Below are 13,378 nucleotides of genomic sequence, written 5' to 3'. Positions count from 1 at the left end.
ACCAGTACAGAGTCAATGTGGAGACTATATACAGGGGGTACCGGTACAGGGTCAATGTGGAGGCTATATACAGGGGGTACCGGTACAGAGTCAATGTGGAGGCTATATACAGGGGGTACCGGTACAGAGTCAATGTGGAGGCTATATACAGGGGGTACTGGTACAGAGTCAATGTGGAGGCTATATACAGGGGGTACCGGTACAGAGTCAATGTGGAGGCTATATACAGGGGGTACCAGTACAGAGTCAATGTGGAGGCTCTATACAGGGGGTACCAGTACAGAGTCAATGTGGAGACTATATACAGGGGGTACCGGTACAGAGTCAATGTGGAGACTATATACAGGGTGTTACGGTACAGAGTCAATGTGGAGACTATATACAAGGGGTACCGGTACAGAGTCAATGTGGAGGCTATATACAGGGGGTACCGTTACAGAGTCAATGTGGAGACTATGTACAGGGGTACCGGTACAGAGTCAATGTGGAGTTGTTCCTTTTGTCCAGGTGTGAAAGGGCAATATAGATTGCATCATCTGTGGATTTGTTGGGGCGGTATGCAAATTGGAGTGGGTCTAGGGTTTCTGGGATAATGATGTTGATGTGAGCCAAGACCAGCCTTTCAAAGCACTTCATGGCTACAGATGTGAGTGCTACGGGTCGGTAGTCATTTAGGCAGGTTACCTTCGTATTCTTGGGCACAGGGACTATGGTGGTCTGCTTGAAACATGTTGGAACATGTTGGTATTACAGACTCAGTCAGGACAGGTTGAAAATATCAGTGAAGACACTTGCCAGTTGGTCAATGCATGCTCGGAGTACACGTCCTGGTAATCCGTCTGGTATGTAAAAATTATATTAAGTGGCATTGTTTAAAGTGGCTAGTGGTACATTTATTACATACATTTTTCATTATTTAAGTGACTAGAGATGAGTCAGTATGTTGGCAGCAGTCACTCAATGTTAGTGATGGCTGTTTAACAGTCTGATGGCCTTGAGATAGAAGCTGTTTTTCAGTCTCTCGGTCCCTGCTTTGATGCACCTGTACTGACCTCACCTTCTGGATGATAGAGGGGTGAACAGGCAGTGGTTCGGGTGGTTGTTGTCCTTGATGATCTTTTTGGCCTTCCTTTGAGATCGGGTGGTGTAGGTGTCCTGGAGGGCAGGTAGTTTGCCCCCGGTGATGCGTTGTGCAGACCTCACTACCCTCTGGAGAGCCTTACGGTTGTGGGCTGAGCAGATGCTGTACCAGGCAGTGATACAGCCCGACAGGATGCTCTCGATTGTGCATTTGTAAAAGTCGGTGAGTGTTTTTGGTGACAAGCCAAATTTCTTCAGCCTCCTGAGGTTAAAGAGGCGCTGTTGCGCCTTCTTCACCACGCTGTCTGTGTGGGTGGACCATTTCAGTTTGTCCATGATGTGTATGCTGAGGAACTGAAAACTTTCCACCTTCTCCACTACAGTTCTGTCGATGTGGACATCTCCTTTATTTTGTTGACGTTGAGTATGAGGTTATTTTCCTGACACCACACTCCGAGGGGCCTCACCTCCTCCCTGTAGGCCGTCTCGTCGTTGTTGGTAATCAAGCCTACCACTGTAGTGTCGTCTTCAAACTTGATGATTGAGTTAGAGGCGTGCATGGCCACGCAGTCATGGGTGAACAGGGAGTACAGGAGAGGGCTGAGAGCACACCCTTGTGGGGCCGCAGTGTTGAGGATCAGCGGGGTGGAGATGTTGTTTCCTACCCTCACCACCTGGTAGAGGCCCGTCAGAAAGTCCAGGGTTGAGACCCAGGGTCTCGAGCTTAATGACGAGTTTGGAGGGCACCATGGTGTTAAATGCTGAGGTGTAATCGATGAACAGCATTCTTACATAGTATTCCTCCTGTCCAGATGGGTTAGGGCAGTGTGCAGTGCGGTTGCGATTGCGTTATCTGTGGACCTATTGGGGCGTTAAGCAAATTGGAGGGTGTCAGCTAGGGTGGAGGCGATATGATCCTTGACTAGTATCTCAAAGCACTTCATGATGACGGAAGTGAATGCTACAGGGCAATAGTCATTTAGCTGAGTTACCTTAGCTTTCTTGGGAACAGGAACAATGGTGCCCATCTTGAAGCATGTGGGAACAGCAGACTGGGATAGGAATTGATTTAATATGTCCATAAACACAACAGCCAGCTGGTCTGCGCATGCTCTGAGGATGCGGCTGGGGATGCCGTCTGGGCCGGCAGCCTTGCGGGGGTTAACACGTTTAAATGTTTTACTCACGTCGGCTGCGGTGAAGGAGAGCCTGCGGGTTTTCGTAGCGGGCTGTGTCAGTGGCACTGTATTGTCCTCAAATCGAGCAAATAAGTTGTTTTGTCCGTCTGGGAGCAAGACATATTGGTCCGTGACGGGGCTGGTTTTCTTTTTATAGTCCGTGGTTGACTGTAGACCCTGCCACATACGTCTCGTGTCTGAGCCATTGATTTGCAACTCTACTTTGCATCTATACTGATGTTTAGCTTGTTCGATTGCCTTGTGGAGGGAATAGCTACACTGTTTGTATTCGGTCATGTGTCCGGTCACCTTGCCATGATTTAAAGCAGTGGTTTGCACTTTCAGTTTTGCACGAATGCTGCCATCGGTTTCTGGTTAGGGAAGGATTTAATAGTCACCATGGGGTACCACATCACCGATGCATTTGCTAATAAACTCGCTCACCGAATCAGCGTATACATCAATGTTATTGTCCGATGCTATCCAGAACAAATCCCAGTCCACGTGATCGATGCAATCTTGAAGCGTGAAATCAGATTGGTCGGACCAGCTTTGAACAGACCTGAGCATGGGCGTTTCCTGTTTTAGTTTCTGTCTATAGGCTGGGAGCAAAAAAATGGAGTCATGGTCAGATTTGCCGAGAGGAGGGCGAGGGAGGGCTTTGTATGCGTCATGGAAGTTAGAATAACACTGATCCAGAGTGTTGCCAGCCCAGGTCGCGCATTCGATATACTGATAAAATTTAGGGACCCTTGTTTTCAGATTAGCCCTGTTAAAATCCCCAGCTACAATAAATGCAGCCTCAGGATATGGGGTTTCCAGTTTACATCGAGTCCAATGAAGTTCTTTCAGGGCCGTCGAGGTGTCTGCTTGGGGGGGGGGGGGTTATACACGACTGTGATTATAATCGAAGAGAATTCTCTTGGTAGATAATGCGGTCGGCATTTGATTGTAAGGAATTCTAGGTCAGGTGAACAAAAGGACTTGAGTTCCTGTATGTTGTTATGATCACACCACGACTCGTTAGGAAAAACTCCCTTGAAAGGCCAAAACCTAGGAAGAAACCTAGAGAGGAACCAGGCATTGTAGGGTGGCCAGTCCTCTTCTGGCTGTGCCGGGTGGAGATTATAACAGAACATGGCCAAGATGTTCAAATGTTCATAAATGACCAGCATGGTCCAATAATAATAAGGCAGAACAGTTGAAACTGGAGCAGCTGCATGGCCAGGTGGACTGGGGACAGCAAGGAGTCATCATGTCAGGTAGTCCTGAGGCATGGTCCTAGGGCTCAGGTCCTCCGAGAGAGAGAAAGAAAGATAGAAAGAGAGAATTAGAGAGAGCACACTTAAATTCACACAGGACACCGAATAGGACAGGAGAAGTACTCCAGATATAACAAACTGACCCTATTGCAGCATAAATACTGGAGGCTGAGACAGGAAGGGTCAGGAGACACTGTGGCCCCATCCAAGCACACCCCCGGACAAGGCCAAACAGGAAGGATATAACCCCACCCACTTTGCCATAGCACAGCCCCCACACCACTAGAGGGATATCTTCAACCACCAACTTACCATCCTGAGACAAGGCCGAGTATAGCCCACAAAGATCTCCGCCACGGCACAACCCAAGGGGGGGCGCCAACCCAGACAGGAAGATCACATCAGTGACTCAACCCACTCAAGTAATGCACCCCTCCCAGGGACGGTATGAAAGAGCCCCAGTAAGCCAGTGACTCAGCCCCTGTAATAGGGTTAGAGGCAGAGAATCCCAGTGGAAAGAGGGGAACCGGCCAGGCAGAGACAGCAAGGGCGGTTCGTTGCTCCAGAGCCTTTCCGTTCACCTTCCCACTCCTGGGCCAGACTACACTCAATCATATGACCCACTGAAGAGATGAATCTTCAGTAAAAACTTAAAGGTTGAGACCGAGTTTGCGTCTCTTACATGGGTAGGCAGACCATTCCATAAAAATGGAACATGCCATCTGGCCTTAATAATGTCCAATGGAACGTACCGATGTTATACGTGAGTGTTCTACAGTATATACCTCTAATTGTAACGGCTGTCTTGGGAAGAAGGTGAGGACCAAGGTGCAGCGTGGTAAGTGTTCATGATTTTTAATAATAATCCAAACTGAACACTGAATAACAAAACAACAAAGAAAACAACCGAAACAGTCTGGTGCAAACACACACAGACTGAAAACAACCAACCACAAAACACAATGGAAAACAGGCTACCTAAATATGGTTCTCAATCAGGGACAACGATTGACAGCTGCCTCTGATTGAGAACCATGCCAGGCCGAACACAGCAATCCCAAATCAATAGGAAAAAAAACATAGACAACCCACCCCAACTCACGCCCTGACCATACTAAAACAAAGACATAATAAAATAACTAAGGTCACAACGTGACACTAATCCATTGGACTTCTCCATTATAAGGAAATTACTCATAGGAGGTAATTTCATCAGGATTTACTTTTAGTTTCTAAAACGTCTTCATTTTTTTTCGACTGTTATTGCCGTGTAGTCCTGCTGTAACTGCAGGGTGCTGTGGTTTTAGTGCTGAGATGACTGAAGTGTGGTGAAGCTAGGGTGTGCCCACCATGACGTAAACTAGTAAAATATATCATACTGAATATTAAGGCCTCCTCAAAGCAATCGCATGAATCAGAAATAACTCACTATGATCCACATTGCACATATGGTGCACTTCTTTTGCCTGCTACAATGGGACTGACCCCCAGCCTGCTACAATGGGACTGACCCCCAGCCTGCTACATAGGACTGACCCCCAGCCTGCTACAATGGGACTGACCCCCAGCCTGCTACAATGGGACTGACCCCCAGCCTGCTACAATGGGACTGACCCCCAGCCTGCTACATAGGACTGACCCCCAGCCTGCTACAATGGGACTGACCCCCAGCCTGCTACATAGGACTGACCCCCAGCCTGCTACATGGGACTGACCCCCAGCCTGCTACGTAGGACTGACCCCCAGCCTGCTACATAGGACTGACCCCCAGCCTGCTACATAGGACTGACCCCCAGCCTGCTACATGGGACTGACCCCCAGCCTGCTACATAGGACTGACCCCCAGCCTGCTACATTGGACTGACCCCCAGCCTGCTACATGGGACTGACCCCCAGCCTGCTACATAGGACTGACCCCCAGCCTGCTACATAGGACTGACCCCCAGCCTGCTACATAGGACTGACCCCCAGCCTGCTACATAGGACTGACCCCCAGCCTGCTACATTGGACTGACCCCCAGCCTGCTACATGGGACTGACCCCCAGCCTGCTACATTGGACTGACCCCCAGCCTGCTACGTGGGACTGACCCCCAGCCTGCTACATAGGACTGACCCCCAGCCTGCTACATAGGACTGACCCCCAGCCTGCTACATAGGACTGACCCCCAGCCTGCTACATGGGACTGACCTCCAGCCTGCTACTTAGGACTGACCCCCAGCCTGCTACATAGGACTGGCCCCCAGCCTGCTACATAGGACTGACCCACAGCCTGCTACATAGGACTGACCCCCAGCCTGCTACATAGGACTGACCCCCAGCCTGCTACATAGGACTGACCCCCAGCCTGCTACGTAGGACAGACCCCTAGCCTGCTACATAGGACTGACCCCCAGCCTGCTACGTAGGACTGACCCCCAGCCTGCTACATAGGACTGACCCCCAGCCTGCTACATGGGACTGACCTCCAGCCTGCTACATAGGACTGACCCCCAGCCTGCTACATAGGACTGGCCCCAAGCCTGCTACATAGGACTGACCCACAGCCTGCTACATAGGACTGACCCCCAGCCTGCTACATGGGACTGACCCCCAGCCTGCTACATAGGACTGACCCCCAGCATGCTACGTAGGACAGACCCCTAGCCTGCTACATAGGACTGACCCCCAGCCTGCTACGTAGGACTGACCCCCAGCCTGCTACATAGGACTGACCCCCAGCCTGCTACAATGGGACTGACCCCCAGCCTGCTACGTAGGACTGACCCCCAGCCTGCTACATAGGACTGACCCCCAGCCTGCTACATAGGATTGACCCCCAGCCTGCTACATGGGACTGACCCCCAGCCTTCTACATAGGACTGACCCCCAGCCTGCTACATAGGACTGACCCCCAGCCTGCTACATAGGACTGACCCCCAGCCTGCTACATAGGACTGACCCCCAGCCTGCTACATAGGACTGACCCCCAGCCTGCTACGTAGGACTGACCCCCAGCCAACTCTTAACCTGCTACGTAGGACTCTCAGCATGCTACATAGGACTCTCAGCACAATAAAAGGGGGATATACAGTGTCATTTGAGACAGACGGCATAGAGTTCAGCACAAATCCTCCCTTTTGGGACCAACAGTTTTATTTGTAATAGAATATTATTTTCCACCATGGCACCCATTTTCAAGCCGAGGATATCTAAACCTACTGCATTGTATATCTGAATGCTGTGGGCCTGCTCTGAGTGCTGTGGGCCTGCTCTGAGTGCTGTGGGCCTGCTCTGAGTGCTGTGGGCCTGCTCTGTGTGCTGTGGGCCTGCTCTGTGTGCTGTGGGCCTGCTCTGAGTGCTGTGGGCCTGCTCTGAGTGCTGTGGGCCTGCTCTGAGTGCTGTGGGCCTGCTCTGTGTGCTGTGGGCCTGCTCTGTGTGCTGTGGGCCTGCTCTGTGTGCTGTGGGCCTGCTCTGTGTGCTGTGGGCCTGCTCTGTGTGCTGTGGGCCTGCTCTGTGTGCTGTGGGCCTGCTCTGAGTGCTGTGGGCCTGCTCTGAGTGCTGTGGGCCTGCTCTGTGCGCTGTGGGCCTGCTCTGTGTGCTGTGGGCCTGCTCTGTGTGCTGTGGGCCTGCTCTGAGTGCTGTGGGCCTGCTCTGTGTGATGTGGGCCTGCTCTGTGTGCTGTGGGCCTGCTCTGAGTGCTGTGGGCCTGCTCTGAGTGCTGTGGGCCTGCTCTGTGTGATGTGGGCCTGCTCTGTGTGCTGTGGGCCTGCTCTGAGTGCTGTGGGCCTGCTCTGAGTGCTGTGGGCCTGCTCTGTGTGCTGTGGGCCTGCTCTGTGTGATGTGGGCCTGCTCTGTGTGCTGTGGGCCTGCTCTGAGTGCTGTGGGCCTGCTCTGTGTGCTGTGGGCCTGCTCTGTGTGCTGTGGGCCTGCTCTGTGTGCTGTGGGCCTGCTCTGTGTGGTGTGGGCCTGCTCTGAGTGATGTGGGCCTGCTCTGAGTGCTGTGGGCCTGCTCTGTGTGCTGTGGGCCTGCTCTGAGTGCTGTGGGCCTGCTCTGAGTGCTGTGGGCCTGCTCTGTGTGCTGTGGGCCTGTTCTAACATAGATTTTTGGTCATGATAGCTTTGGCAGACGGCTCAAGGCTGAATAGGGCAGGGCTGATCATAGCTGTGAGCTGGTGATGTGGCTGGGGTGTCCTTGGCTTGGCTAGGTCTGTCTGAACCACAGTCAGCTGGCTTCGACTCTCTCTCTCTCTCTCTCTCTCTCTCTCTCTCTCTCTCTTTCTCTCTCTCTCTCTCTCCTCCCCCCTCCCTCTCCCTCTCCCTCCTGCCCTCCTAGTTTCTATTGGTTTATAATATGACACATAGGCTCCAGTTCCCAGTCCATAATCACACTCGTTACACAGAGACAGGCTACAGCAGGCTACAGCCGGCCGCCAACACAAACAAACACCGGACGTTGCTGTGAAATCACAGAATAAATGAGCTTTTCGTTTATTAGGGAGAGAATAAGACGTCTTTCCAACGTTCCCAACAATGTTATCTCACCGTCGTCCTTCCTTTCCCGGCTATCACACCCTCTGAGTTATAACCTTATCAACACTCTGGGCCAATCAGGTCAGAGGGTGTGGTTGTGTGAATGATGAGCATGTAAAGTACAGGATGCAGTTCCTATCTCATACAGGATGTGGCTGATGTCATAGGAATGTGGCTCAGCAACCTTCTCTCTCTTTATTCGCTCTAATTACGCTGACTGTTGGTAAAGAATGAAAGGAAATGGGTGGGAGCTCATTTTTCCTTCGGTGCTTCAGAACTGACTTTGACATGGAACATAGTTCAGACAGCACCTATTAGTTAACTCTGACTAGGACCAGACAGAGAGGAATGCATAGGAGCTGAACTCTGTACCTTCAGACAGGGCCAGACAGAGAGGAGCGTATAGGAGCTCAACTCTCTGTACCCTCAGACATAGCCGCGGGAAGTAAGGGTGCCTAGGGTGCAGTAGCACCACCCTGAAAAATCTGCTTCGCCAAATTTTGCATCGCAAGTTTTGCGTGTCTTCATCACTTGAAAAGATAAACGGTTCAGTTTGATATAATTGAAAATCTTGCATAAACAGGGTGGTCAAACTATTTCATAATGTCTTGCATTTTTCGAACCTATAGATAGTCAACTATCTAAAAAAAAAAAAACTTAGATTAAACGTAGATTTCATATTCACATATGTTGTAGCTTAGACCCTATCTTTAATCATCTGAGTAATGAGTGTGACCTAAACGGTCATGTCTGTTCTATTCTCTATAGTTCTATGATTTCAATACGTTTTCCTATGCAGCATTGACAGTATCATTTAAAACAACAGATATTTCCATTCAAGTCAACATTCTCTGATATGTGGACCTCCAACCATCTTTGTGGTACCGTTTGAAGGTTGACATTTCAATTTTATTTCAATTTTATTACATTTATCAGCAAAAACATGACATCCACCCTGTATGCAAGAGCATGTTGTGCACTTTTATTTCTTGAATGTTTTGGTATTCGTGTCCAAAAAGTCACTTTCTGAGCACTTCTACAATGGGCAAATATGTATGGTTTCTTTCAAATCAAAAGGGGCGCTTTTTGGTTCAGTCCATGTCTTTCCTCCCCTCTCTAACGGTTTGGTTCGGTCCATGTCTTTCCTCCTCTCTCTAACGGTTTGGTTCGGTCCATGTCTTTCCTCCCCTCTCTAACGGTTTGGTTTCGGTCCATGTCTTTCCTTCTCTCTCTAACTTTTTGGTTCGGTCCATGTCTTTCCTCCCCTCTCTAACGGTTTGGTTCGGTCCATGTCTTTCCTCCCCTCTCTAACGGTTTGGTTCGGTCCATGTCTTTCCTCCTCTCTCTAACTTTTTGGTTCGGTCCATGTCTTTCCTCCTCTCTCTAACTTTTTGGTTCGGTCCATGTCTTTCCTCCTCTCTCTAACTTTTTGGTTCGGTCCATGTCTTTCCTCCTCTCTCTAATTTTTTGGTTCGGTCCATGTCTTTCCTCCCCTCTCTAACGGTTTGGTTCGGTCCATGTCTTTCCTCCCCTCTCTAACGGTTTGGTTCGGTCCATGTCTTTCCTCCTCTCTCTAACTTTTTGGTTCGGTCCATGTCTTTCCTCCTCTCTCTAACTTTTTGGTTCGGTCCATGTCTTTCCTCCTCTCTCTAACGGTTTGGTTCGGTCCCTGCCTTTCCACCTCTCTCCAGCCGGGCCTCTGTGGGCCTGCCTGGCTGGGAACAAGGGTGGAATTCTTCTCCCAACAAGAGGTTCTCTCTTTGTTTGGTTCAATGCTCTCTAGAATATAATCAAAATCATACCAACCAGGAGACTCACAGCCCAAACAATGGTGCCAGTTCAGTCCGGCCCTGTCCGTTTCCGCACACACGCCAGACACACACACACACACACGCACACTAGGTCTCAACAAAATATACATTCTTCTCTTCTCCCCTAACTGTCCTAAAGGACATTAGTGACTGAGCCTGAAATATCAGCAATCACAGTAGACCGTGGCATTCCAGGAGAGTGTGTGTGTGTGTGTGTGTGTGTGTGTGTGTGTGTGTGTGTGTGTGTGTGTGTGTGTGTGTGTGTGTGTGTGTGTGTGTGTGTGTGTGTGTGTGTGTGTGTGTGTGTGTGTGTGTGTGTGTGTGTGCTGCGTGTGTGCGTGTGCTGCGTGTGTGCACAAGCGTGTTACTCATTAGTGTGTCATTACATCAGGCCTTCATTCTGATTATCATGTTATTTAGATGAGTCCTACCATTCCCACTGCTAGAGAGCATCACCTCAAACACATTACATCAATCCACACATCATGATCCAAGGTCAACACAACAGTGGGTGTGCCTGCCTGCCAATGTGGGAAGAAGGAATCCTTTGTCCCTGCTGTGTGTCTCTCTGATGTGCTGGTTGTGGACAGATCAATCGACTGCATTTATATCAACAACGATGACGCTATCCAACAACCCGCGGTGCCCCCCAGCCTCAGTAACGTCCATGGTGCAGAAAAACAAACTGCAATTCATTGTTTGATGTGGATTCTGTTTCTCAGTGACAGTTCACTTCCTAATTGACCCAGATCAGATGAAGCCAATTTAACTACCATGACCTCTAGGGTCAGTATTTCATGACCTCTAGGGTCAGTAGTTCATGACCTCTAGGGTCTAGGTGTTCCCTTTCTGCCGGGTTCAATAGTTCATGACCTCTAGGGTCTAGGTGTTTCCTTTCTGCCGGGTTCAGTAGTTCATGACCTCTAGGGTCTAGGTGTTTCCTTTCTGCCTGGTTCAATAGTTCATGACCTCTAGGGTCTAGGTGTTTCCTTTCTGCCTGGTTCAGTAGTTCATGACCTCTAGGGTCTAGGTGTTCCCTTTCTTCCTGGTTCAATAGTTCATGACCTCTAGGGTCTAGGTGTTCCCTTTCTTCCTGGTTCAATAGCTCATGACCTCTAGGGTCTAGGTGTTTCCTTTCTACCTGGTTCAGTAGTTCATGACCTCTAGGGTCTAGGTGTTTCCTTTCTGCCTGGTTCAGTAGTTCATGACCTCTAGGGTATAGGTGTTTCCTTTCTGCCTGGTTCAGTAGTTCATGACCTCTAGGGTCTAGGTGTTCCCTTTCTGCCTGGTTCAGTAGTTCATGACCTCTAGGGTCTAGGTATTGAAAAGCCCTGATCCAAATGGTGAACAGTCCTCTTGATATCGTGAAGCCCTAAACTATTGATCGACCCCTGGACTATTATTTCTGACTAATATTAATGATCTGCTCAACGGATCTAAACTAAACCAACGCAGTACCCAGGTCTGTGTTAGACCCAGGTCTGTTAGGCTGCAGTGCCTATCCCCCCTAGTTAGACCCAGGTCTGTCTGCTACGGAACCTATTCCCACTGGTCTTGTTAGGTCTATCTGGGAGTGATTAAACTCCATACTTCCTGCCATCTGGGCTCGGGGACTTTTCATTCCTTGAATTAAGAGGCCAGGTCAAATATTTTCCATTATGAACCTCAAGGTATTGGAGACTTTTGTTTTGTTTTTCTCTCTCTCTCTCTCTCTCTCTCCCACTCAGTCCCCCTCTCTCCACCTCTCACTTTCTCTTTATTTTCCTCTGTCTCTCACAGGGAATATTCTGATGGAAAGGTTGATGATGTCTACCGTGGAAATAAATTACCCAGATTTCCTGAGTTAACGTCAAAATGGCTGAGTGATGATGGGGGTCGGGGGGGGGGGGGGGGGGGTTTGACTCAACATTATGAATGGTGAGCTCCGACTAATGATGTTATTCATGATTCATAAACTGTTTCACTGTTACCAAGTCTTGTTCCTGCAAAGTACAGATCAAAGTGAATAGCAGACTCTGTTATTAGAGGCAGAAAACAGCTAAAAGTCAGCGTCACCTCAACCACAAGGACATCTATAAAGATTTCCCAGAAAACCAGACTGGGGCACAAGAATGTACTGTGGTTATCTCCCTGGGCTGAGTTCCAAGGGCCTTCCCGCTGGTTATCTCCCTGGGCTGAGTTCCAAGGGCCTTCCCGCTGGTTATCTCCCTGGGCTGTGTCCCTAGATATTTCCCCCCAGTTATCTCCCTTGGCTGAGTACCAAGGGCCTTCCCCCTGGTTATCTCCTTGGGCTGTGTCCCTAGATATTTCCCGCTGGTTATCTCCCTGGGCTGTGTACCAAGGGCCTTTCCCCTGGTTATCTCCCTGGGCTGTGTACCAAGGGCCTTCCCCCTGGTTATCTCCCTGGGCTGTGTACCAAGGGCCTTTCCCCTGGTTATCTCCCTGGGCTGTGTACCAAGGGCCTTCCCCCTGGTTATCTCCCTGGGCTGTGTCCCAAGGGCCTTCCCCCTGGTTATCTCCCTGGGCTGTGTCCCAAGGGTCTTCCCCCTGGTTATCTCCCTGGGCTGTGTACCAAGGGCCTTCCCCCTGGTTATCTCCCTGGGCTGTATAAATGGGCTTCATAAATCATATGACTTTATACTGCCTTCAGGTATTAGGCCGTTTAATCACACAGGCTACATCCCAAATGGCGCCCTGTTCCCTATAAAGTGCACTCTGTAAGCCGTGGTCAACAGTAGTGCCCTATATAGGTAATAAGGTGCCCTTTTGGGACGTAATCACACTGACTTATTCAGCAGCGGTCTGTGGTCTTCTTAAAACAGAATCAACATTCCCTCATCCTAGAGCTCCTGAAGACTGTATGGTGTGGACATTACAAGGCAGCTTGGGAACTTAATAACAGCTTATCTGTACATAAGGGAAACTCCTGACATGTACAGATTTATTTTTTAAAAATTTTTTCACCTTTATTTAACTAGGCAAGTCAGTTAGGAAAAAAATCTTATTTTCAATGACGGCCTAGGAACAGTGGGTTAACTGCCTGTTCAGGGGCAGAACGACAGATTTGTACCTTGTCAGCTCGGGGGTTTGAACTTGCAACCTTCCGGTTTCTCGTTCAACGCTCTAACCACTAGGCTACCCTGCCGCAAGTGAATTATTGTCACAAACGTGTTAACGTTTAAACGTCTTCATCTACTCTTCTCTGATCCTCTAATGGGATGCCCTTATTGCTGTTTCTGTACTGAAAGAGTCACTCCCTGAGAAATGACATCATTCTTAGAGGAGTGGCCAATTCATGTCAAAGGTCAAAGTTGCAAGTTCACCGTTCTGTTCACCTCCCTCAGTCTCCCGGTGCTCTTCGAGAGAAAGGAAATTCCTCTCTACGCGCTGACACACACACACACACACACACACACACACACAACACTCTTTGACCCAGTCTGATGTAGACAAGTCTAACACTTGTTAGCAGGGGTCTGACCCACGCGGTTACCCACCTCTTCCTTAATGGTATCCTGTATAAGGCCTGGGAGAC

The 13,378-nt window shown here is 49.5% G+C and overlaps 1 protein-coding gene and 1 long non-coding RNA gene across 2 annotated transcripts in view; one reads left to right on the top strand and one right to left on the bottom strand.

The window, feature by feature from the left end:
- LOC149978361 (uncharacterized) overlaps positions 1 to 7,297 on the top strand; it is a 16,703-nt gene extending 9,406 nt beyond the window's left edge. The window contains exon 2 of the mRNA XM_090198024.1: positions 7,059 to 7,297. Coding sequence (XP_090054150.1) covers positions 7,059 to 7,297 — 239 coding nt within the window. The remainder of the gene's footprint in view (positions 1 to 7,058) is intronic.
- LOC149978360 (uncharacterized) overlaps positions 1 to 13,378 on the bottom strand; it is a 441,331-nt gene that overhangs the window by 169,658 nt on the left and 258,295 nt on the right. The window lies entirely within an intron of this gene.

Source organism: Oncorhynchus mykiss, chromosome 14, assembly GCF_057628025.1.
Source record: "Oncorhynchus mykiss isolate SJ-2025 chromosome 14, ASM5762802v1, whole genome shotgun sequence".
Lineage (NCBI taxonomy): Eukaryota > Metazoa > Chordata > Actinopteri > Salmoniformes > Salmonidae > Oncorhynchus > Oncorhynchus mykiss.
This window is presented reverse-complemented; position numbering and strand designations above follow the sequence as displayed.